At 40.8% G+C, this 26,958-nt stretch overlaps 1 protein-coding gene across 7 annotated transcripts in view; it reads left to right on the top strand.

The window, feature by feature from the left end:
* The window catches only part of rap1gapb (RAP1 GTPase activating protein b), a 92,718-nt gene that overhangs the window by 31,371 nt on the left and 34,389 nt on the right, over positions 1-26,958 (top strand). For 3 of the 7 annotated variants that reach the window (XM_020096764.2, XM_020096763.2, XM_069533650.1), the window contains exon 2: positions 7,701-7,736. In XM_020096764.2, coding sequence (XP_019952323.1) covers positions 7,734-7,736 — 3 coding nt within the window. In that variant the 5' untranslated portion in view covers positions 7,701-7,733. Of the gene's footprint in view, positions 1-7,700; positions 7,737-18,630; positions 18,744-20,337; positions 20,513-26,958 lie in introns of those variants that run through there. The other 4 variants (XM_069533687.1, XM_069533674.1, XM_069533659.1 and 1 more) reach the window with 2 other exon arrangements.

The following is a 26,958-nucleotide window of genomic DNA, read 5'->3' as shown; positions in this document are numbered from 1 at the left end:
ACATTTCAGATTGTCTGACACACTGAATATGTGTGTGGATGTGACTTGTACTGTAAAACACTTTGATGTTAAGAGGAGAAAAGCTCTTTATAAATTCAGTCCATTTACAAAGAGAATCTTTCAGATCTGAAACTACTTTGGCTTATGAGCGATGAGCCGCTCGGCTCCACAATACATCAGAATTCATGAGCCGATGGAATTACTTCTACTGTTGTATTTTAATGCTCGTGGGCTCTGCCAAGTCTGCATCGAAAAACACTTATAAGGCCCCATTTGACATTTAGAGTCCGATTCAAAGCAAGCTTGTGTTCCCAGGAAGACACAACAAGTTGTGGATAAGAAAAACAACAACCTCTTTATCCAGCGATGTGCAGTGGGATTTTTTGCGAGTTGTTGCCCTAAATAAAAATGTTTAATGTAGCTTAAAACTGTCGACACTTTTTCTATAAACCTGTGAAGAAAGTTGTACTTTATGAACCTTTGAGGTTTGGTTACTGGATATTTGTAACATCACAACCTTTTCTTGCTCATTAGCAATTAATCTATGTGACAGCAATTGAGCCTGAAACTGAGGTTCAACGGGGGCCACGAGGTTCATCTTGACTACAGTCACTTTTTGAAATACTCCCATCAGAGTCTTTCAGTGGAGGGAAACATCTCAAGACAACAAACAGATCTGGTTATTTATTAATCGAATCAGTTTATTTTCTAAATTATGGATGTATGTGTTTTTGGGCAATGATTTATTTTCATTCTGGCATCTTTAGAATAAAGTACTGTTTCTCTTACAGCTGCATTGATCACTATTTCATATTGGCAGCAGATCAATATAATACACGTATCACCAGACTGGGCTCCTCCCTGCAGTTCTGGATGTTTTAGCAGCGTTCAACTCTTTGTTTTTGCTTTCACAGCTCATTGATTTTGCTGTTTTGGTTCCCTCTTACTCGTCTCAACCCAGCAGCAGGGAGTTATTTACATAAACTTGAACTAGAAGCACACAACCAAGGTTAGTTACGGACCACGAGTCTACCACTTGATCAAAAATCAGTGAGTGTAGCTGCTGGACAGAGAGAATTTATCAGCTACAGAGACTTTCCCTCAGGAGTCTTGGGAGATATGAAAGCTCAGTTTTAAGACGAGAGATTATTGGACTTAAATTTGTCAGGTCGCCAGAAACACTTCAAACCTCCAGATAAATGGTGATGTTTGGTGTTGGCTGAGTTTCGAATATCAACTTTGCAGGATTTGTGTTTACAGCTTGTTTCACTCTTGGCAATTGAACACAAAGTCACTTACTGTAGGTGTTAAGTGAAGACCATAGACTGTTTATAAAGAAGGACAAAGTGTCTCCAATCCCTCACACGATCCAGACGTGAAACCAAAATATTCCGGATGTGAAAGCTGCCATCTTGTGCATTTGAGTCTGCACAGTAGGAGACACAAACACTTAAACCAATCAGAAGTCATGCTTAGCTGTCAATCATGACATTTCACCTCATTTTATTGGATCAAATAACTCAAAGGACAAACTAAAATATATTTGATGTGTGTACTTTGACATTTAATTCAGTCCATGTCCTATCCACTAACATGGAGGAGGCAGGAGCTGTACGTCATGTCATCCATCTTTATGTCACATATAAGAGCAACATCACTTACCGTTAAATTCTCATTTATCTTGCTCCATTTTCTAAATGAACCCATGTATTTCAACAGAAGAAATGAGCTTCATTTACTTTTTTCACTTTAATCTGTCGAACATATTTATCTTATTTCCTGTTGTCAACAAAATTTGTCTCTGTTGTTAAAAGCGTTGTTGTTGACGAGGAATCACTCTGGGGAAATTAATGCTTAATGCATAACAGGGAGAAAAATGGATTTCAAAGAGAAATAGATTGGACTTGGTCCATCAAATTACCGGTCTACATTTGTTTCAGGATTTCTCTTTGAACAAGTCATTTTGCTGCAGAGTCATTTCCGTACACAGTTTCATAGAAATTGCTGTTATCACATAATTATGTGGCTGTTTCGGCAAAATACTTGTAAACAACTGCAAACAAAAAAGGGATGAGTTAAAATAACCGCTGGAAAATTGTGCCCAATTTGAGCGCCGGTTTCCCAATCTTCTGTGTGATTGATTCTTTTTGTTCTGTGCGAATCAGAGTGGGGCAATTATGTGAAGTTGGTAAAACAATTAAAAAACAAGAGTCGGCTGAGGACCGTGTGGGTGAACAGCTATTTTTGACTCTGTGGATATTCAGAAATCTTTCTCTCTTTCTGTAAAACTCCCACTCGTGTTTAAACCTCTGGAACAAGCAGGTGAAGTCGACACCCCCTCATGAGAGGCTTTGCTTGATCTGAGTGACCTATTTTGTGCCTATTTTCAGATTTGAGTTTGGGAACTGAAGATTCAGAGAAAGTTAGTCAGAAGCGCTGGTATTTTCATGAGCTTAAGATTGTAGCTGGTTGTTTTGCTGCTGTTGAGTGAAGTCGGTTTCGAGCCTGGAGACAAGTGGCAGCTGCTCAGCCAAGTGTAAGAGCAGAGGATTGTGGCACCTTCACTTCCAGGACGTTCATCAGATCCGTAAATACACATATACACTATTATGTGTTTGTGTTGAGAGATTTAACTGTGTGGTGTTGAAGCAGCCGAAGTCATTACAGCTATATGTCAAATTAAAGTTAGATATAATGACGTTGCTTCAGGTCATGATTTCACTGTCACAGTATCTATCTAGTAATAATAACAAACTGGTCAGTGTAGTTCAACGGCTTGATCTTTTTCCGTGAGGAGCTGGTGGAGACCAAAATCCGAGCTAAAGGAGAGAGTAGATTAGTGCTTTCACTTTTTCCGCTGATCAAGTTCGCACATACAACAGCTACACTTGACGTTGCCCTGCTCGTCCGTGGAGCCTCCTCCGCTGCTGCTAACAGGTTAGCCCGTTGTTTTGTTACGAGGCACAAAGTCCCACCTTTGTTCGTCGCTGTCTACGATGTGGAACCAGAAATAACTACTGCTGAATGTGTAAATAAACATAAACCACTTTACAAGTTGATGATATTTCGATGTGTTCACAGCTTGATTTCTTTGCCAAAAAGTATTTTATTGCTGATTTTAAAGTTCATGGCTTTAAAGTATTTAAATAAATACTAATAAATATCACTGCTGTGGAAAAGGTGATGCTGTTTATTACTATGTTGACACTTCAAAACTGGGGCTTGTGTTGGTGGATTTGATTAGAATCTATTGATGGTGAATAAATGACCATCAGACTCTACTTTAAATGTTAAATCCTGACTACATGACATCAGCTTTAAAACAATGAGGAAAAATACAAATACAGAAATGTTTAATGTGAAATATCATAAAGTTAATCAGAAAACATTGTGTTAATGATGAACCTCATCGCTGATCGTAAGAAGCAAACTGAGACACTTTAATTGATGTGTCTCATTTCCCTTCACCATAATTCTGCGTAAAAGGCAGTTTTGTTCAAATGTCATATTGATGACCATATTCTTATTCTGGTGACTTGTCTGCTGCTGAGTAATGCACATCATTTGGAGAAGATTAAAATGTTTGTTTGCATCATCAGGATGCTGCCGAGCCTGCATCCTTACCCAGCAACCAGCCAAAAGCTGCTGTTTCCCCTTCAGGGGTTTTCTTGTCACTTCTACTAAAGCTGGATTCAATTTGGTCCAATTATTCCAAAAGTTCGACTGCAGCCTCAAAATTAGATTAGCCTGTGAAAGTCTGCTTCACTGCCGTCGCTGTAGATAAACCTGCTGTTGGTCCGGGAGAAGAAGAATGTCATTCCTACCTGTCTTCTACTGTACAGGTTGAAACTCCACAGAAACAGTTCACACCAGCCTGACCGGATCAATAACAGAGGAGGAGGGGTGACGTGGGATAATTAGCAGACATTCTTCTTCTGAGTGGTTTCCTCATCATTACACCAACAGAAAGACAGATGAACGCACAGAGCTGCATCTCACATTTAACACAATTCATAGAGATTTCTGTCTGAATGGATCAACTCGCTTTCATTCCTTTTCCTGCCAGAGAAAATATTAGGCTGTGGTTTTAGTTCTCGTTACACTATTAAAACATATAAGAAATTATATTTATAGTCCTAATACTTTATTAGAGTAAATAGTATATCCATCTTAATGAGTATATTTCAGATCATATACAATCTAATTATTTATTATAGGCCTGCTGGGAATGATTAAGCTCATAATAAATATAATAACGCAGACATTTGACATCTACTGTAGAAACAGAAACATGTATGAAAACATATCCTCCACAGCAGAGGTAATAATTACTGTACTATAATTTTTATTTATAGGAATGTAGTTCAAATTCAGTATGTTTCGATATGATGCTCATGCATTGTGAAGAGTTTAAAACCACAATCATAATATCATAATAATCATTGATATTGACTGATATTTAAATGTTTCTTTATCTATTTTCGGCCACAGCCCTACATTTAAGCTTAAGCAATAATTTAAAAACCTCGACTCGCACCCTTATGACTGACAGCCGTAAGAACCCAGCCTGTTTTCCTTCGTCCTGTTTCGTCGTGTCCTTGTGTCAGTGAGTGTCATGTGCCTCCTCAGTGGACGGAGGCGTAGCTGTTTATGTCATGGCCTGTTTCTCACTCGCGTTTTGTTAACACCAAAACAGCGTGTTGCCTGTGTCAGCAGGGGGATAATCGCCAACCGTATCGCTGACTGGCAAACTAATATTTCCATTCTCAACACGGGGCAACAAACACAGGTAAAGAGCAGAGCCCTCACCAGCAACTCGCAGAATGTCAGTGTTTCCATTTCAAATACAGAGGTGAGTTGTGTCTGATGACAGAGCCGAGTGTGCGTCACAAGAGTCCAACAACACATTTGATGTGAGACACACAAAGCAGTGATACTGTTTCAATTTCTTACATCACCCGATCCTCTCTCATACAACTTTATTCAATATTGTGACAACACTGGAGAGAGACATTAGACAGAACAGGGGGAGGGGTAACGACACAGAGCCAGGCATGGAGATGGTATCGGCCTGAGCTATAAAGTGGGGGACAGTGAAGACAGAGACATGATCAGATCAGAGGTCTCACCAGGTCAAACTAACCCAGGCTCCATCCTGCCACCCAGTGGTGTGGGCATGCTACTGGAAATTGATCCTTTGCTTTTTTAAGAGACGAGTAAAACTAAATGAAACCTTCGGAGATTCTTAATCAGAGGATGTGAAAGATGGACGTTTAACTATCAAACGGTTCAGGACATTTTCATCTTTCATTTTCCAACTTCAATACTTTTTGAAATATAAAAATAACTTTCTGCAATTTTTCTTAAATTTACATTCTATCCATCCATCCATCTTCCGTACCTAAACAGCCATCCATCCATCCAATTATCCATCCAGCCAGCCATCCCTCTATCCTACCTACCCATCCATTCATCAATCCATACATCTATCTTCTGTACCTACACAGCCATCCATCCATCCATCCATCCAATTATCCATCCGTCCAATAAATATCACAGTATATCAATTACAGGGGCAGTTTTTGATATTTTAAATACATTTCTATTTTTACTGCAGGATCTGAAAAACGTCCTCCACCATTAGTCATGCAGAAAGGATGTGTGTCTGTATTTAATTTTGTAATATGTAAATTGACAAGTGGATATTTAATCTAAAAACAGGGTTTTAGCTGCTCCTTAAAAAGAAAAAACGCAGATGGTGTCAGACTGTGCACTCTGCTCTTATACATCCCAAGCCCTCTTTGGCATAAATCAATTATGGTAAAACTGAATAAGATGTCATTCTATGAATATTTTATGGAGGTGAGAGGAAATCAAGTGCAGCCTTTGAATGCATCTCTACTCTCCTTGGGTAAATCTTAGTGAGTGGGTTTTTCTTTTTTTTTTTTTTTTACAGAATCTCATTTATCATTTTGAAAGGTTTTTTGTGAGACCTTGTACAGAAAATGAATAATCAATATGCTGACAAATGACAGGTAAGTATATTGTTTTTGAGGCACTTAACTTGCTACATGGATAAGTCACATCGGAATTAAAATTTGAATCCTTGAGAAATCTTGATTTATATGGATGAAGGATGGTCCAAATTGAGTCTTTCTGACACTTTGCACGTCGTAGTTGAAAGAAACATCACTTGTCTTTTCTCTCTTCATCCACTAACAGGAGAAGAATGGCTTCAGGTATCTGTGTTATTTTCATTTTGTTCTTTCACTGAGGTGCATTTGTGTCGCAAATGGTAGCAGTTTTTATTTGATTGGTTTACCCCGGAGGAAAAAGGGATAAGCCCTGATTATCAGTAGATTGATTGTCCCCAACCAGTGTCCACTCAAGCAGAGGCTTCTGGAAGATTGATCCAGGTGGGAGAATTTGCTGTTTCCTGTTTCATTTGTATGCAGAGCAAATGAAAGTGAGTGCAGCATTTACCACTCTGTAAATGTGATGCACAAACTGAGAATAACAGACTTTGTTTCCCCTCAGGCAGTTCATTTTACAGATAACACTTGCACCATATAAACATTTCAAGATAACGATGATATATCATAATTCCTATATCCTGCAAGCTGTGTCCGTTTTATATACTCATTTCCCATTTTTATTACTAGTTATATAACTAGCGCAGTGGCCGCTGCTGCACAAAGATCTGTTCACCAGTTTATTCATAGTTCGGTGAAGCACGACTGACTAAGCAGACCCTTTAACTGCAGAATCAGTTGTTGTGGATGAGATGATGTTGTGATCGACAACGTGACTTACGTTAATGAGTCCCCGCCGCCGCTGATGCAGAGCGCTGTTCACCTGTTTTTTCAAAGTTCACTGGTATTTGTTACAGCCCTTTGTTCGTGTGAGGAAGGAGAACATAAAACAAAGTGTAACTGGTAAAAATAAGTTATTTATCGCACAAATGAGTTGAGCAAGATTACAAAATAAGAGCGAGGCAAAATACAAAGGAAAAAGGAGCTGAAGGATGCTGCCCAATCAAAGAAACAAATATGACAGAAAGATGCTTGTCGTGTCGTCCATCTTTATATTCAGTCTGTGGGATGTAAGCAGCAAGAAGTAAAAGGAGAGTAAACATTCATTAGGTGAATAGAAACCGTCAGAAACTTGCCGTAAGCTGAATGCTGATGTTGTTCTGCTGCTGATTGAAGTTTTCTTTCTCATTCTTGTGAACACGGTATCTAAAGAATTCCTTCAAGGACATTCTTTAAATTTAGTACAAATGTTGAGTTGGACACACAGATGAACTGATTCTATTTTGAAAGTCAGAGGTCAAGGAAACTGTGACCTCACCAAACTCTCTTTTGCCTTGTGATATCGCCTAAAGATAATTCTTGCTAATTTGGTAATATTTTCATTTAGACTCACAGATTAAATCATTTGATTTCGGTGGTCAAGCGTCTCACAAAACATGTTTTTAGCATCTTGAACTTGATATCTCAAGTCTGTCTTTAGGGAATTTCTTAAAATTTGCTGCAGTTGTGACTTGGACTTAATAATTACCAGTTAAATTGTCTAAGGTCAAAAATATATATTGAAAAGTGTATGCATGTATACACTGGTATTCGGAAGCTAATTATTATCTTTCAGTAATACACCGGACGAGAATCGGCATTAATCTGCTGTTATTTCTTTCTCTGCAGGGTCGACAAGAGCTTCTCCAGGACCAGAACCTTATGGTGAGTCCTGTTCTGATTGAAATACAACATTATGCATCACAGAGTTTTGTTTTAATGCTTGACTTCATTCACTTTAGCACAAGTTGTATTTCCATTCTATTGGAGCCTTTGAGATTCATGCAAAAAGCTGCTGAAGCGGGTTTACATTTAATTATACATCCAACTTTAATCATCTGAAGGCAGAATGAAACATGACCAGACCATCACGGACGAGCTCTACTCTGTTAGTTAGTATTCATGTGATTCCTCTGTTCCAACCGTATTTGTGCTCAGCATTCAGGTCATAATTTTGTGTTGTTACCTGAATATAGACACAGTTATGAAGGCTGATAAGACCTGTAATTTTACAACAGTGAAAACTATCAGCAGACTTCCCTCCTCCTTATCTCAACTCTGACGTTTTCCTGGCTCCTAACAAGAATATCAATTGTGCATGAAATAATGCTGTCACTCAGAAAACCTGTCCCTTCTTTATTGTACATCTCCATTTGAAAGGACAGAGATAGGGGAAGTGAAGCGAATGTGAGGTCGTAAATAATAGACTGTCTATAAAGATAGACGACATGACGGCTTCCAAAAAGTGAAGCCACTTGATCCTGATTGCCCATGGGTACCTGGCTGAAGTGTAGGTCATAAATCCTGCCTCCTCTGTGTTGATGATTGGAACTTGGCCAAGCTGAAAAGTCAAAAGTTCAAGTTCACTTTGGTTTCTGTCATTTAGGTATTTTCACACTGATGCTTTTTCAAGTGTTAACCTTTCCAACCTTTTCACTCTGTTTTAACTATCACCCAGACTATGGCTCCAAATGAAGTCAAAAGTGCAAGATGGCGGCACAAGAGACTAAATACCCAACTGAAAAATATTTTAAGTTGCCATGTTAAATACCCACAATGCATGTTAACCAACACATGTGATATGATAATAAATATATACAAAGATGGCGTACAAGGGTACAACAACCTGGGATACGTGTTAACAAAGTGATAAAGAAAACACTTTATGTATAAATCGTGTCACATTAATAGTTAATATTCCATAAAAAGGCTCAGAATAAATAGCCTTCACAAATAACACTGGAAGATTAATGACAGCAAATATTGTTATTATCCGAGGTTAATGTCAGAGTTGGCCTGTTTTGCAGGGAATGAGGTTGGGTTTCTTCCATCACTGGGTTGAATAAGACATACGACTGAAAAGCGAACAGTGAAGTGAAGACTAATTAATCATTAGATTATAGATTTTGTCTTTTTGTTTACACGGTTCTCTGCCAGAATTCCAGCAACTAAATAAAGTAACCGTTGCCTTGTCATTCTACATCAAATGGACCACAGACACATAAAGACAGAGTCATAATGAGTCTGGAAAGGACAATGAGACGGTGCACCAGAGAGAGGAAATTGGAGGTGCAAGGGTACTCAGACTGCACAAAGGAGAATACACAGCTCACACACCCACTGAATTTCATTATTAGGCTTTGGTTTCTGTTGCAAAGGGGTCTGTATTGCATGTTAATGGTGCCTCAGGGTTGGGTTGAGCAGTTGATAGTTATCCACTGTACAGCTCTCTGATAATAATCACTGAGTCATTATGCCAATTGTGTATTCAATCAGTCTCAGGCTGCACTGACGTTAAAAAGCTTAGCTACCAACAGCATACCTAGTATTTAATTATTCATTTCTTTGGGGCCCCAGGAGGGATTTCTTGAGGAGGTAATTTTTCTCTGACTCAATCAATTTGTTCCACATGCAACAAACAGCACGTAACGTTAGCCTGTAGTGAGCTATATGTATACCTCAAACTCGAGTCAAGACAACAACAAAAAATGCCTAAAGCTAAAAGGTCAAAAATGTGTCTATAATTTATGCGACAGGATTCCGACATCGGGGTGTACAGGAAAGGTTTCAAAATAATTCAGCATCAACAGAGGTTTATACAGAATTTGGATTGTTGATGGCCATGCTCCGATGGCTCTGTAGTAAATGTAGCCGCTCAAAGTAGCGTATGATGCAATGCTAATAATGTGACAAGCTGGTTAAGAAAATACGAAATCCTGACCAGACTATTTCATTTTGGCTGTGCCTGTGAAGACTACTCAGTCTACGGGGATCACACCTTTGTGTCCTTGAAAGGATGCAGACCTTCAGTGTCCGTCATTAAGTACCGTCCTCCTGGATCCCCTGCCATTGCCACTGCTTCAAATCTATTACACCATTATCCTCAACCAGCCAGGTGTGTGTAAGTGTGTGGGTACAAACACAAACCACTCAAACTTTTCTATCATTGGTAGTGAGCACCAACGTCTGCACCAACTCACCCTGGCGCACAAGATTTATCTTTGTGTTGTTGTAACTTAAATAACCCTGAATCTGTAGGGTAAGAAAGTGCTCCTTAGGCAAAGTGAGAACATACTTATGTTTCTGTGCTGAATCGTTGACAGCAAAGTGTTCCCAATTAAACACTCATTAACTTGATTGCTCTCGATAATGGTGGTGCTTATCTCCTCAGTCTAAAGCTCCTGCCGTGCTGCAGTAAGGAGACCAGAATAAATGTCGTGGCATTTCTGCAAGAACTGTTATTCCGGATGTGGACATTTATTTTTTTCCTCGACAACTTGATTCTGCTCTATTAGGAAGATCATTCGGATGGCATATAACATTACTGCATGTCCAGTGACGCAGCAAATCTGCAATCAATGAATTATTTATTAAAATTAGTTTTAATTAACTTTATACATCTGTCGCCTTGTAGCCATTTACTCTGAGCTTGATCGACCCTTTGACTGACACGAGGAGCTAGGTGGTAATGAAGTGGTCTCAGTGCTGGGCGATGAGATAGAGCGAGGCAAAGAGGCTTTAATTGTGGATATGTGGCGTCTAATATGGCATCTGTGTCGTGAGGCTCGATCAAATAGGAAGAGAAAAAAATCAACTGTAGGATGGAAAAAAACAAAGATCCCACACTGAGTCAGGGTATGGCTTCGCTGTCGCTGGGACAAATACACCATTTGAACATTTGCCGCATTGGACATTCTGAAAAAGATATTAGTGCTGTCTTTCTAATGTTGTGTTGCACACCCCCTCATTGCTTCCTGGTGTCCTCACATTTCACAGATGTTCAAATGAACTGAGAGTGTGATTGCCGGGAAAGAGTGAATTTATCGTGATGTCAATTGAACCATTCCACAGTCTCAGCGTCAAGGCAAACCCCTGATGCCAGAATATCAATTTTAGTAAAGGGACAGTGTGCAATTAAAACACACCCACACCAACTGATCGTTACCACCATGCTACGGTATTGGCGTATGGCATGGTGGGTGGAAAGTATAATTTTTATTCCGGATTCCTCACAAAACGGGAAATAATTAGTGACAATGTTTCAGAGTTCCTCATTGTAATTGAGTACCATCCCTTAATGAAACTGCATAACTCTTTAAGCTCACCAGCTGCCGCACACCATTATACTAGGGTATAACTATTTTGTGTTTTCCTCTTTGTCTGTGAGCACCTCGATTAGACTGTAAATGTCTTGCCTGGTTCATCTGTGGCTCTGCATCATTTCAGCCTCCTCTGGCGTCATTCTTTCTTCCATACACACTGACTGAGGTAGATTTTATGTCTATTAAGAACCATGGCACCTGCAAGACTAGATTACATTCAGGCAGCTTCCACAACCTCTCGCTCCCTCTGTCCCCCACTGCTTGATAAGCCATGTTCTTTGTACTCATCAAAGTCAGCCCAATATTTTTATTACATGAGTATATCACAGTTCACTCTTGGAGTAAGTGATCACATTTTTCAACTCGGGTCCCAAGTCTCATCATAATGAAATATTCAGTGCTTTATTCTTTTATTCATATTTGATATCTTGTCCATTAGTTGTGATTTATTTTAGAGATGTGGCATTCCTATGAAACTTATAATTAACATAACAATATTCGACTTGGAGTCTTTTGTGAGGTTCCATACTCACAAGCCCCAGTTGAGCAGTGATGTTTTCAAGTTATCCCCAGAGAGCAAAAGAGGTGCCTCTGTTCCATTGGAGGTTGTTCGTACGTTTGGAGTATCTGGAGAGGGTCCTCAAAAGGGCAACAACTGGGGACTATGTTGTCGCCCTTGGAGACTTCACTGCTCCTCTGGGCAATGAATGAGAAACCTGAAGCAGATCATTGGTAGAAACGACCTGCCTGATCTGAACCTGTGTGTTGTCTTTATTATTACACTCATCATGGAGTGGCCATAACAAACAACAATTTTGTGTATAGGGTGTTTAATACATTTACTAGGTACCAGAACACCCAAGGCTTTGAAAAGGGTCAGGGCACCAGCTAATCCCCAACAGCTGGACAGACCTGGTAAACCCAGATGTGTAGTGAGGTTGACCTGGGAATGTCTGGCTGAGGCCCCTGTCAGCGAGGTCTCCAGCTCCCACCACTGCAAGAACTTAAGTGCCTTAAGTGAAGGAGGTAAAAGATCTCACTCGTTCATGGGTGAAGGTATAATGGAGTGTGAGATCAACAGGCAGATTATAGTGCAGCGTTAGCAGAATTGCAATCACTGCACTGGACCGTAGTGGTGAGGAGGGAGCTGGAAGGCAAAGCTTTCAAATTTAACAATCGATTGTAGTCATGAGCTTTGGGAATAGAATCAGATCTTGTCTAACAGGGTACAGCATTTGGACATTTAAAGGGAGCTTGGAGTAGAGATAGTGCTCTATCACTTTTAAAGGATCCATGGGATTCTCCAGGAAGAGCTGGAAAAGCAGTGCTGGTGAAAGGCATGAGAAGAGTAAGCTCCTGCCACAACAACCTGATGGATGGATGGAATCTAACTGATGTTTAAAGGCTTGCAATAAAAACAAAATACTTGTTTCACAAAGTCAAACCAGCTGAGTTTCATCTTGGATATAAAAAGCAATAGAGGCTCAGAATGTTTTCTATGTTGACAGACTGACTGTTTGCTATTGCTGCCGCATCAAAACCAGGCAGAGAAGAGACCCCTGCTGTGACCCAAACGGGTGAATCTGCTCCTCAGTGGGTTCACAGGGCAAAACATTGTGACCCGGTGCAGCCGCAACGTGGTCTGCCTGCGAAGGTTGTGCAGAGGACACAGTGAAAGAGCAGCGCAGCGATGATGGAGGTTATTTTAGCAGATGGGCTTTGCCTGTTAGTCAGTGCACCTGTTCAGTCAAATACATGCTCTAGAGCAGCTGCCATGGTAGATGAGGAAAGAGGAATGCATGCTAGAATCTTTATGAAGCAGTGCCCCCCCCCCTCTTGTCATACTTTTTATCAAAGGTTATAATGCTCAGCTTTCAGACACTGTGATATAGATGTGCTTCTGCATTCAAATGACATTTTTTTGTCCCCTCTCCATTTCCCTGCAGATGATTTAAAACAGCAGTTACAACATTCCTCCCCGTTGTGCTTCATTGGCTTCATTAGCTAGTTTAGACGTATTTTGCTAATTAATTGCAAAGCTCAGACGTATTGAGGGAGTAATGTTGCTTGCTAATGTGGCCATTTGACATTATCAGGAGGTCGACTCCATGTAATCAAGCCCTATTACATCTCAGTTCAGGAGACACTTCATTTACATATACCTCACTGAGTGGGATTAGTCAGTCTTTCAGTTGTTTCACTGAGGCATGTGTGGTTTGCATTGTGTTCCGTTGTTCATGATTTAATTCAATAGTTAGATGATGACAGAAATGAAGCCAGGGTCATCAGAGACATTTCTAAATATAACTGACTGTAGTTGACATTCTTTTGTCTGAACAATGTTGAAGACTATGTCATTTTTCCAATAGAAAATTACAGCATGACTCATGAACACTCGGTGTGTAGTCAGTAGTGGCAAATGGTTTCTGTTCTTCTCGATTTCCCACAGAACCATAAACGCACTTCATTGTTTCGAGCCCGTAAATGAAACACGAATCGATTATGAAGCATGTACGCTGGTTTTATGGTCCAACATTCTCATGTCATATAGTGGAATTTCTTATTCAGCAGCTCACGGCTCCAACCACGAGTTGTTGTTTTATTTTTTGTTTCGCTGTTCCCTCTCTTCTGTCTGTGTATAAGGGGCGGAACGGTCATGCAGTGTTTAGCACTGTCTCCTCACAGGATTCACTCAGTTCAGCCAGGGCCGCTCTGTGTGTGGAGTTAACATCTTCTTCCACAGACTACATGGGTTGTCTCCTTCCTGCCACCGTCCGAAGATATGCAGATTGAACAATTTGGCATTTCGGCCAGCGCCATCATGTTTTTTTGAAACCAGAAGCAGCCATATATGGAGGAGTAAACCTGCGACCTGCACCCATTGGTACAAGCTGTCAATCACAAAGCATCATTGCCCAAATGCATACCGTGATTTATCATCTATTTTACAATACTGCCTGTACGGACGCAAAGAGATACGTGCGTTTTAAACCATGCAACTGTCACTGCTCACATACATGTTAAAGAGAAAATTCACTTATTATCTATTCACCACTATGCTGATGGGGGGGTGGGTTAAGTGTTTGAGGTCTCAGGGGTAAACAGTGTTACATCAGAATTCAATACAATTGAAGAAAGTAGTCACCAAATCTTCAGATGTAATACAACAACAGAAACAAACATAACATGCCTCCAAGATATTGAGGCTAATAACACGATGTAAATGACCTTGTCTCGAGTTGAATATAAATGTAGAGGAGGTTTTGATAATGTCTCTTAAGAAAGAGGCAAAAGCAGCTGTTTGTCGCTGTGCCCATATGAAGTTACATCCCTGCAGTAACTTAGCAACTCACAAGGTCTCTCCTCATAGAGTTCGGCCGTTGTTGAAACTTCATTTTATAGACGTCCATAGAAGTTGACTTCTTTTTGCAACTAGTGGTGTCGCCCTCTGCTGGTCATTCAACAGAATACAGGTTTCTGGCACTTAGTTTCCAGAACAACCATTTTTATATACAGTCTATGGTGTATATGTGTTTCTGTGTCGTGGGTGTGGCTTACCTGGCTCCGGTCCACACCTCATCAGTCTTAGCTCAAACACCCGGCTATCTGTCCACCCCCTCGCTAGATTTTTAAGCCTGCTCAGTGCTTTCTTAATGCGTAGTTTATTCTTCGTGTTGTTCCTCTCACTAACCTGTAATCTCCTGTGCACCAAGCTGCCAGCGCCTTTCCAGCCACTCCATTCATTTCACAATGCCACAAACCCACTCACCACGCCAAACCATTCAGCCACCTGCCAAACTGCACCATTCCAACCCGAACACAGTCTGTCAGCCCAAACCCTGACTTATCCGTCCTGAGATACTCTTTTCACGACCTCCATATAATTCAGATTTGCCGGCTGTGTCCAAAAAACTAAGCCGTTATAGGTAATCCTTCATTTGTAAATCAGCATCTTCAGTTTCTCAGCCTTATTCTCTGCCTGAAGTTATTTGGGTTGTTTACTGTGTTTTCTCTTTTCCGTTTGGGTGTGTGTGTTTGTTCCATCCACAATGCTGCAGCAGCTGACAGCCCTGCATGTCCACATAATGACTCTACTCACCCAGTTAGTCACTGGGCCACTGAGAGACACTGCAGCCCACTGCACTTACTGTCCAGGCGATCCAGGACACATTGTCAGAAGTTTAATTTTGAGTAATCTATAGTATGTGTCTTACTTTACCTAATCAGAAAGATGTGGGAGTCCCTGAGAGTAGTACACATACGGAAATGAAATAGCATTAAATTGAATGCTGCCTATGCTAGTTATTCATATGTGCATATTGATTTGACAATATTGTTTACAAGTACAAAGGTACTTCTGAGTTTTTACTTCACCAAGTCAGTGTGTAGTACAGCCAGCAGGCATCATTTAACCGTAAAATTATTATAATCTTGGTGCAGTTTACTGTGGATTTGAGAAGTATATTTACAAAAACATGCACAATCAGGCAATTTTCCTATTTAGTTTGAATGTGATTGTGTTTATACAAGCCTGTGTGACCTCTGTGTAGTTTTCCCAATATAGTTATGCAACTGTTCCTGATGTCTGTCTTCTCTCTCCCTCTCTTTTACCTCTATTATCTCCTGTTAACCTAACCGGTGAACTGCAGCTCATCCTCAGTCCTGTTCTGCTCAGGGTTTCCTCCCCTTGTACTTGCTAATTGTGAGAGCTGCTGGGTCTCTTGCTGTAACACTTTAAGGTCTCAACCTTACTCTGTAAAGTGCCTTCAGATAACATTCTTTGTAATTTGCTACTATATAAAATTGAATTGAATTGCATGCTGGGATAGAGTCCAAGTCAACTTCATCCGAGGCACAAAATGCACTATACAGGCAATCAATGAATGGATATGAGCATTTCCATTTTAGCATCTATCTCCAGCCTCCACGTCGATAACAGCCAGTAGCCGGAGGCATTATGTTTTCAGATTGTTCGTCCATCTGTTATATTCTTGTGAACATGATATATCAAGAACACCTTACGGGAATTTCTTTGTATTTGGTAAAGACACTCAGTTTGACTCAAGTATGAACTGGTTAGAATTTAGTGCTCAAAGGTCAAGGGTGCTATGGCCTCACAAACATTTGTTGCCTTGTGAACATGATATCTCAGGAACACATCTAGGGAATTCTTTCAAATTTGGTACAGATGTTCACTTAGATTGGAAGATTGTCTGATTAGGTTTGGGTGGTCAAGGTCGCAGTGGCCTCACAAATGATGATATGTAGACTGAAACTTCTCTGGTTGGCGGAGGCATGCAACAACAGGGTGGTAATTCTAGTTTTAATCAGTGTTGTCTATTACATTGAAATTGAGATGTAGTGCTTACACATATATCATATGAAACCGGTCAAGACAACAATTGATAGCCTGACAAAAAATCAGGGCACTGTGTAGTTGAAATATGGCCAAGCTACAGCATGTCTTCCATATGCTACCTGCTCCACTGGCTGTCCTGTGGTTTCACATCCAGTTTGGGTCCAGCTTTAACAATGCCAAGATCAATATAGGGCCACCCACAAGCAAGGTAATTATGGGAGCCAGCAGGGTTCTGGGAGTGCTGACAGCACTGTAGCTGTGGTGAAGAACTGCTTCCTCTCCCACCTTTCAAGCCGTGAGGGGAACGACAGCCAAGGTTAAACCCTGCATCCCAAGACTCCACATGTTAATTACATTTTTAGTAGAAACTCATCTAATGCCACTTATCCTGCTTTTTAGTACACTCAGGATTTTTGGAATCAAGCAAAAGTTATATTTATATTAAGTGTTTCTCACCAAAATTAATGATGTGTGTCCTTAATGGCTGACAAATGTTTTGAGAACACCCTCATAAAAGATTTGCAAAGCCATTTTCAAAAAAAAAGTACATCCTGTATTGTTTACATTAGAACTTGCATGCATTCTTTTTCATCTCCATTGTCGGTACATTGCCTCATTTATTTTAATATCATTGCAACCAGCTCTCCATCATTAGAGAAGAGGAAAACCAATAGCAGAATGTAAACATTTTTTTAAAAATGTTTTAGTGTCTGTCTCCTTGACACAAATCCTCACAGTTATGGAAACCTTGTTATTCAAAGACTCGGTGAAGTTGCACAGTATTTCTGCTTTTTTGGCACTGACCTTCTAAAACCAAGAAAGACTTTTCAAACTGTTGCATTAACCTGCTGACCAACAGGGTTTACATTCTTTAAAGCAGATACAGGCACAATTCAAAATGACCAAACCAAAGTTTATGATTTTTTTTCTGTAATAAAACAACTTGTTCGTTTCATTTTGCATCCATCAGAATCTCAAATGCTTCACCCATTCGCAAAGCTGTGATAGAGCTTAAAATAGCAACTGCACAGTACAAAGGATCCAGCTACACTCCAAGTGTCACTACACCCTAAATAACAAACTCACTCTCGATAAAGGAGTGGAACTAAAGTAAAACCTGCAGACATGATGAAAAGAATATTGGATGCAGCTGAATCTACCCCATAGTGTTATCCTACCTCTGTATGCCAAAATTAGCAGGTATGCAGGTTTAATGCATGCTGGTATAAACCCACTTAAAAAAAGTCATTGACTCTTTTCCCATTGCCAGTAGAGGAGTTTTGCCTTTTCAATGTTCAAGCCAACGCATCAGAAACCTCACCATCCTGCAGTTTTGCATTTTGCACTATAAAAATTGCTCTTGCGTGTTGTTACAAATATGTAAAAATCAAGTACGTAAATGTTTATGGCTATTTACACACCAACGCCCAGACGTTCAATGAATGTCATAACGTTGGCACCTAGACTTAGAAAGAAGGAGAAATTAGTGTGTTCACCTCGGTGTTATATTTCCATCACTGTAGATTAAAGCCTGCGTCTACTGCAGAGAAACAATGACCCATGAGTGAACGCCAAGTGTGTCCATTCCCATTGCAGGCAGTGCCAGATGTGAGTGGGCTTTTTCAGCAGTGGAAATTGGGTTTGAGAGGAGGAGGACTTCAGCACGAGGGGTGTGGGTGTTCTGGGTGTCACGGGGACAAAACTCTTGTTAATGAAAGTGTTACTCGTGCTGTTGTCAAGGAGTATTCTCTGCAGTTTAGTGGTGTGTACATAAATTTAGCTGCCTCAGGAGAAGACTGTGAATAGAGTGGGAGGCAGACAGTCACAGTGAGAGACGGAGAGGGGGATGGAACTAATGAAATGAGAAATAGAAATGGAAGAAACCGAGTCAGAGGAGTCTGAGCATGACCCACATACATTTGCTCTTATAAGTGCACACCATCTAATTAGCTTGACAATCCTGAATTTCCATGTACTCACTTGAAAAAAAAAAACATGTTTAGTCGACCTCCCCCTGACTTGGCCCGACTCTCCCATTTGTTCTGCTGTGTGTGAGAAAAGATCCAGTTTCATCTTCACCTCCAGCCCACTGGCGACTCAGAGGCATGACACAGGCAGAGGGTGTTGATCGTATTTAACCTGCACTCTTCATGCTGCTTCTTGGTTGTGTGGGGCTCAGATTTTCTCCAGGTGATTCCTGTTCTCCCCCGGGTGAGTGGTAGAGCAGCTTACCTGAGACCTCTGCTGGGAAACCACAAACATAGGTTATCCAGTGTCAGCTAACATCCTGAGCGGTTAAACGTAAAGAAAACAGGCTTTTTGTGGCCGGTTCATTGTTGTACACTTGCCTGTGTGTGTGTGTGTATCTGCTTAACCCAGCTCTGGGCTACCTGTAACATTACACTCACAGGAGGGTGTGGAACAGATCGCCAAAAGGCTTGTCTCACTCCCCTTATAGGTTTGTTTCAGGGCCTGGAGCTTGGTTTATCGATTGGCACTACTACCATTAGGATTTTCTGCAGCTCGGGACTCCTCGTGGATCTACAACTGGAACCTTAGCAAGCAGCTAAATCTGTCATCAGAGGAAATGTTTCAGAGGAGAAGTACAGGAAGAGGAGGAGGAGGAAGGGTTGGCATAACATTTTGGAAAGCGAGCTTCTCTGACACTGTTTTCCAAAAAATGGATCATTATTGGTAAGATGTGTGATTCATTAGGTATTGATCTTTTTTATATTTGGTTTTATCCAGCATGCAGGACTTGTGTTAAAGAGATACAAAGCTGAGATTTCTGTGACACAGTTTTAATCATCAATCAATGTTGTCTGTTTGTCGGTGGGAGGATGCAGTTTGGGTCAGGGAAGAGCCCATTCAAATTGATTTTGGCTCCACATACATGATTTTTTTCCCATCACTTTGTTAATAGAGAATATTTCATAGATCTTGATGAAAAACTTTGAACATTTTTGAGATTTGGTGCAAACGTGGTCTCTTTAGGGGACTGTTGGGCCTTGGAGGAGGTGTTTGCTCACTGACTGGGGATATAAGAGGATTCTCAACTGTAATTTACATTTTAAAACGTTTTTTGTAGATGCTGTATGGTTTCTGTACAGATTACTTGTATTGTGATATATTCTACTGTCTTATGCATGAGGATTTATCCTCCCACCAAACAGAAGAAGGAAAATAGCGAAAATGTGATTAGTAAATCATTGGACAACACGGACATGTGCTTATTCCTCTTTGGGCTGAGCATGTGTTTTCTTCCCCAGTATGTGTGAGCCTGCTGCAAAATGTGCAGCATTTGAGAGCTTTTCAGCTGACTGCCTGCCACTGATGTGTCAAATGGACAAAGGGATAGTTGGGCTATTTTATGCAGGAGGTGTTTTATGATGTGGGAACAAGCTGTCAGAAACGAGGCAGATTATAGGACGGAGAGATCTGATGTCACCTCCCAAATGAGACTCTCAAAAATTTGCTTTCAAGCCTCCATCCGCCTGCAGAATTTTGTCCCATTGAATGTGCGGATTCTGTTATTAATGAGCAGATTCACTGAGGCAAGTGCAAAAGCAAAGCAACACCCACAGTTTGAATGGATAACACTCTGTCACACATCAAGAGGAAAAAAAATTAAGGGAGGTGGAGATGAAAAGCAAACAAAGGGGAGACATCGGGACGGACAGAAGGAGTCAGAGAGAGAGAGGAGTGCATTAGTGCTCGCCTCGGAATAAAAACAGCCAGGAGAAAGCACGCATGTATGTGAGGAGACCGAAGAGAGAGAGGAAAGAGAGAGGGAGGGTGAAACGGAGAGGGAGGGTGAAACGGAGAGGGAGGGCTGCTCTCAGCATCATGTGAAAGGAGGAGAGGCTGATCTCCGACAGCAGGTGTTGGAGGACGGAGAGACTGAGTCAGCCCGGGGAGCAAGCGGTTACGTGGTGGAGCTCCAAACATTGTTCAGAAGAAGAGACTGAGCTGCGAGTGAGGTAAGCATGGACAGAGCTGATGGAGAGAGCCTGTAAACTGCTGAAAGATGAAATGAGAAAGACGGAGCTGAAGTCAATACCAACCAGAGTGAAAAGACAAATGGAAGCGGCTAAAGAAGAGTGTGATATAGATCTCTGACCGACGCTGGCTGATGTGCCCTGATCTCTTCATCCTCAAACTTTATTTCTAAACGTCTCTGTCTCTCCTCTTCTTCCTTTCCCTTTCTCCCTCGTCCACCCAGGAAGTGGCCGACTGGCGTCTCAAGTAAACGACTCTGCTTTCATTGTGCATTAGCTGCTGTAGTTGATTGGATTAGTTGCTCTCTACTAAGTGGACCTGCAAAGCTTAGGGGTTTATGGGTACTTGTACTGTCTCGGACTCTTCCTCTGTGTGTGTGTGTGTGTGTGCAGCCAAGCAAGAGTTTACTCTTGAAGCAAAAAAAAAAAAACTGATCAAAATATTATTTTTGTTCAGCATTTCTGAATCTTTGGAGCTGGAGCCCTTAGAGAGGATTTAATCTGTGTTGCCACTGAAAGGGAAAAAAGAACCTTGGAGCTGCTCCAGTGAAGAGAAATTGGCAGATTCACATTCAGCTGACTTTTTTGTCAAAAATCATCCAGGAGAAAAAAAGGTGCCAGAATGTCTCCAAGGTTTGTGCTTTTCATTTCAGTCTTATTGGAGCCACTTTAGGTCGTTATGGTGACGACGCTGTGTTGTATTAGCAAAACCTAGTTACAGCTTTTCACTTCGTGGGTGCAAGCAAAGCAAGAAAGAGAGAGTGTTTTTTGGTCCCAACCACAAAAATCCAATCATTTCTCATTTTCAGCTCAGTGTTCTGAGCAGCAGTGAAAGCTCACTGGCTGGAATCACGCAGACAGATTAAGACTGATCTCTCCAACGTCTTCAGATTAACCTTCACATAGAAGTATTGACTGGTGGCTTACAAGGTGATGCATATGTCGCTGAAGACCTGTTCTCTTCATTTTACAGAAGGGTCCTCCATGGAGGTTTCATCAGGAGATAGAGCCATGTTTCATTGAGAGATCCACTGTGTAACCTGTCAGGAAATGGGTTTACCAGAATTTGTGAGATCAATATATCTATGTCCCATTAGTCTCCAGTCTTCTTGTTGCTCCCAGAAATCATTGCTCATTTAGAGCCGTAGCTACAAAGTAAGTGAGGGCACTTCTGATGTCTTTATTAATGTAAGACGCCCGGAGGTCCTTCACAGGGAGACTTGTGAGCTCAAACCCATTTGCAAAGGTTTAGTGGAGAAGTTACTTTGCCATTAATAGAGAGAGGATCTGATAATATCTGACTCTCCCTGCAGCACCTGTGGCTGTCGTGTGTTTGCTGAAGAAACCGTTGCATCTGTTGAGCTGGTGCACATGCAGCTGTCATGTTAAACCCATGTTTAGCCTGAGGTCAAGAGAATTTACCAGAAGAAGAGTTATAGGAAGGGCATCTGAGATCAACTTTTAGATTAAACATATAATTCATTTTAGTATTAGCTTTAGCATTCAATGTTTTTTCTTCTGCACTGATAAATGTCATACTCCCGCTGACTGTGTTCACACTGCTTTGATTTAGGCAGCACCGCAACCCATAAACTGATGAGGAGAAAATTATTGTCATCTAATTAAGTTACGTAAACATTATAATCAGCTTATCATTAAAGATCTAATAACCACATAATAACGACATATTGGCTGTACAAGTGAGTGGGTGAGGCTTGATATTTCACAGTTTACCCATGAACTTTATTATAAAAACACAAAATCAAATATGTAGAACTTGAATTAAGAAAGTGAACATCATTTCTAACGTAAAAAGTAAACATAAATGCAAATATTTTCTGCATTGTTCATTTAAATTAAAGTTTTTATATTGGTGCACGTCCGCAAACATTTAGCAGATATCGACACGTCTGTGAATGGCTCACATCGGCCCATTTTACTGGTCAACCAATGTATTGGTCTGACTCAAGTGAAAACAGTGTGCACCCACTTCTTTAAATGTAACTGCACTTTTTCTATCACCAGTATCATTCCAAGGATGGCTAAGCATGACTCACCACAATATGCAGTGGATCATCCTGTTTTGTTTTTCAAGCCAGTGAACCAAACCCTGGAACTTCTCGTCTTAAATCTTAAAGTTGCAGCAGGAACAATCTTATGGACGGTGGATTGTGTGGCTGATAAACCGACATTAAATTTTTAAGTGAACTGTTTTCCTGCCCGACCTTGACCCTCTGCGCTCTGACTGCAGCAGCTCTCTCCAGACCCATCCCACTCATATTGATGGTTTCTAATTAAGATTGGGGAGAAGTCAGTGTTTCCCAGCTCATTTGTGTGCAGGTGCTGGACAGCCTGAGCTGCGATGGGACTACAGATGGTGGATATCTTATCGGAGCTTATGACCCAGCAGGCTGTGGAGGCAGCTGCGGGCAGCACACAGGATTAACCGGTGGATTTAGTTTCAGAATTCTTTGTGTCCATTTGGAAGCTTCCCGCTGCCAGAAATTAAGATGAGAACATATGTTCAACATGGTATTCCATCAAGTGAAGAGTGTGATGGAGAACATTGGTTATTTTGGGATTTTGGATCACTGGCTCTGTAGATTAAACATCTACTCAAGTGCTTTATTCAAGCTTAGGAGAATTTTGAAAATGAGAAATCCTAAATGACCTGTTCATTTTAATTTATGATAATATTTTATGACAGCAATTTTGCTTAAAAACAATATTTTACAGTCTATGTTTACCAAAGTTAAAGGCAAACTTTGACTGAATTGGAGATTCATATTTATTTTTTTAATAATCATGAAATATTCATCAAATGAAACAATGTTCTGCTACAGAAGCTCCTGATTTAAAATCTGTTCAGTCTCCTGAAAACTACACAACTTGAGTTTTGGTAATTGTGATAGTAATCAGAATTCTATTCCAACTTTCATCCAGTGTTTATATTTTTAGTTTTAAAAAGAACATCTCACAGTGATATCGGCAATGGTTAATGTTGCTAGGTGACACATACCTTTACACAACGGCAGCTGCAACCAGAACTCTGCCTCCGTATGAGCAGAAAGAGAAGAAGCGTTGTCTACATCAGTTTTTGTTCCTCAGAGCAGGAGGTGCTTGTAAAGTAAGAAAAATGTGACCAGGTGCTCGGCCCCTGAAAGTAGAATGATATCAGCGTCTTTATTTTCTCTCTGCAGCCATGAGGTGCAAACAATGGATCAGGTGTGACCCAAGAATGAACCTTTCACTCGGGGTGATGTGTGGCTATTCTGCAATGGACAGCTTCACTGTCATTATTTTTAACCAGTGAGATAAGTGTTACTGTGGATGGACGCCAGTCACCTGTCCACAATGGCACAGCGACCTGCCACCTGGCTGCTGCTGTGCACAGGCTTGACCTGCTGTGTGGTGCCTGGTGCCATGTGTCTAACATTATAATATCAGTAGCATATAAAATGAACTATATATTAAAGCACATGTTGAAAACAATGAAGTTATGATTTCAAAAGACTTTTAAACATGACAACGGAGGGAAACCAAAATATGGTAGCAGACTGAGTATCCTTGTTTTTTGGACTCAGCAACTTGGATTGACATAATAACTGGCCAATGAATCAGTAAATGACAAAAACACTTCATTAGTTGCAGTTTGTACAATAATACTATTAATAATAAAGATTACAGTATTTTGCCACTGCAGACATTTAATCCTGTCAGACTCACTAATAATATGAATGTGAGTGATACCCACTGGCTGCAGAACAATGGGAACTGGTCAACTGGGATTTTGTAGTTTTTCACAGCAGAGTAAACAATAAAATGAATAATGGCTGAATTCCATGTAGCTGCTGCAGTTTGTGGGTCCTGGTGTCGTCCACGCTGTCACACGATCGTGTGGAGCTGAACTGAGCCATTGTTAACAACACCTGTGCTTCTACTAACTGGGACGTCAACATGTGAAAAAGGTCTGTTGTGGCTTTTATTTTGAAACCTAGGGAGAAGATTGTTGCATATTGATTGTTGCATATTGAATCACATATAGATGTTGAACAGTAAAACAGTTATCTTAAGATTTATATAGGTAGGTAAGATAACCTTGACCTCTTTTGTCCACATTATAAAAACAGCATGACAGGATTGCATCGAGTGAAATACAGCTACGCTAGAAAACGGTTTTCATCACACTCTTTGCATGCTAACATACACCACAGCTCCTTTACAGCAGATGATCAATTGCTGCACATCCCTCTTTTTTCTGCGACTTCATAGATCTTACAGTATCACCGTGGCATATGACAGGATGATGACATTTGATAACATGCGCTGGCTGTGATAGTCAGAATATGGCTGTCTGAAATCCTTCCATGAGTCAAACTCAGCATTTATCCCATTCACTCGATTCATTTCTGTTAACTGCTTTTTAAATCAATGCACTGAGGGCGTAAGCACACGCTTTCTCTCTCACAAACACACTTAACACATTGGCATATATATTGGTTTTTTTGTGTACGTTAAAAGCCCATGGTGTTCCTGAACTCTTGAAAAGCCTCAACAGTAGTCCAGCCTGTACTTTGACTTTATTGGAACATGCCCCATGTTTGCATAATGCACACAGAGTGGCTCATCTGGCTCATGCCCTAATAAAGCCAGGTAAATAATCACAACAGGGAGGGGCCTTAAAGAGACGGAGGCTAAAACCAAGTGTCTCAAACAGAGGCTGAAAAGAGGAGCTGCAGCGATGGACAGGATGAAGAATCCAAAATAATATATTTCAACTTGTACCGTATTTTAAATTGAACCTTAAACCCAAGTTTTAACCCTCAAACTAGACCACGCACACACACACACACACACACACACACACACACACAATCTCAACAACCACACAACAAATGTATTTGTCTTTGGTGATGACACTCACCGAGCACATCAGCAGTGAAATTGGCAGGCAGTTAGGCAGCCTCCATCTTTCTGTCTGTTGACTCTTCCTAAATAAAGATTGATTTGCACATTGGCCCTTCATTACGGATGTGGGCAGTTTGGGTTAGCTGTCTGCATACGTAAGCAACTGTCAGGTGACTCGCAGCTACTGTGCAAAGCATAAGATGTGAATACAGAAAAATACATTTAGCTGTTATGATTTTACCAGGAAACTTTTAGAATAACTAGAATTCCAAACAGTTTGCTGGATTTGTTGCAGCTACAGCATTTTTGGTTCAGGAAGCCGGGGATCATGGGTAATATCTACAGAGTTAATAGAATTCATCAGTAAAAGTTACAGAGTGTTGGTTTAGTGGTTTTCAGAAATGTGGGTTTCAGATCTGGTTTTTGTCTTCGGCACTTTATTTTTCCTCCAGGACAGTTACACCAGGTGTCACCAAAACCTGCAGGTGGAACAAGCCATTTATTTGCAGATTTTAATGTATAATTCTGGGCTTGAAGCAACATTTGACATCATAGTTTCTTTGTGTCCCACCTGCATTATATGAAAAGATGTAACAAAGCCGAGGATGATGTGGAAAATAAATCTGACAGCCTCATTCAGTCATTTTCCTGGATTCAGCAGAGATCAGACGCAGCGGTTGACAGAGTTCCCGCTACGTTCCAAATAGATTACCTCACCTCAACTCCCGGTCAGGAGTCTGTTTCATAAAGGTGCTGCTCTGTTTGCTCAGACTTACAGATTCTCAATGTGTTGTGAGATAAGAGCTGCAATATAAAATAATGGACTGTGTTGTACAAGAAAGACCCAAACTGTAAAAGCTCATATTACAACTACTCCACCTCTAAAACAACATGTGCCAGGCTGGCAGAATGGAGGAAATATGTGTCTGTGTGAGCGAGTACAAATCTTCACTTCGTTATCAACAAAATGAATCAGATTGTGCTAGAGGTTTGTGTTTCTTTCTGCCGCTGAGCAGTGTTTGGAAATGCCCTCTGCTGCAGGTTTGCGGAACAGGATGCATGCACAGACGGGCTGCCAGTTCTAGCAAGTGACTGTTGCGTGAGACAAAGTGTGAAGTAATATGCTGTGACCAGAATCGTGGTCGGACTGGTAATTCACTGAAATCGCACAAAGAAGAGAAGAGGCTGAGAGGAGCAGAGGAAGAGAGGCGAGGGGCAGCGGGTGAACAGATGAAAGCAGAGGGTCCTTTATCCTTCTGCTTTGTATCAGTTTTCCCTTTTTTCCCTCGTTTCTGCATTTTCCACTTTTCACCCGTGCACTTCTCCAGATCTACAGTTTCACACTCTCACCTCTGATCAGAACTCAACGCATAGCCTCTGACACGAGAGTGAAAAAGTGTAGGCAAAGCTGTACGTAAAGAGCAGAGCTTTTTTGTTTTTCATTTTAGGATAACGTAGACACTCGCAACCGCTCCCGGTCTTTGCACTGTTTTCAAAACACAGCAGTATGGATGTAGGTG

Source organism: Paralichthys olivaceus, chromosome 2 (genome assembly GCF_024713975.1).
Source record: "Paralichthys olivaceus isolate ysfri-2021 chromosome 2, ASM2471397v2, whole genome shotgun sequence".
NCBI lineage: Eukaryota > Metazoa > Chordata > Actinopteri > Pleuronectiformes > Paralichthyidae > Paralichthys > Paralichthys olivaceus.
This window is presented reverse-complemented; position numbering and strand designations above follow the sequence as displayed.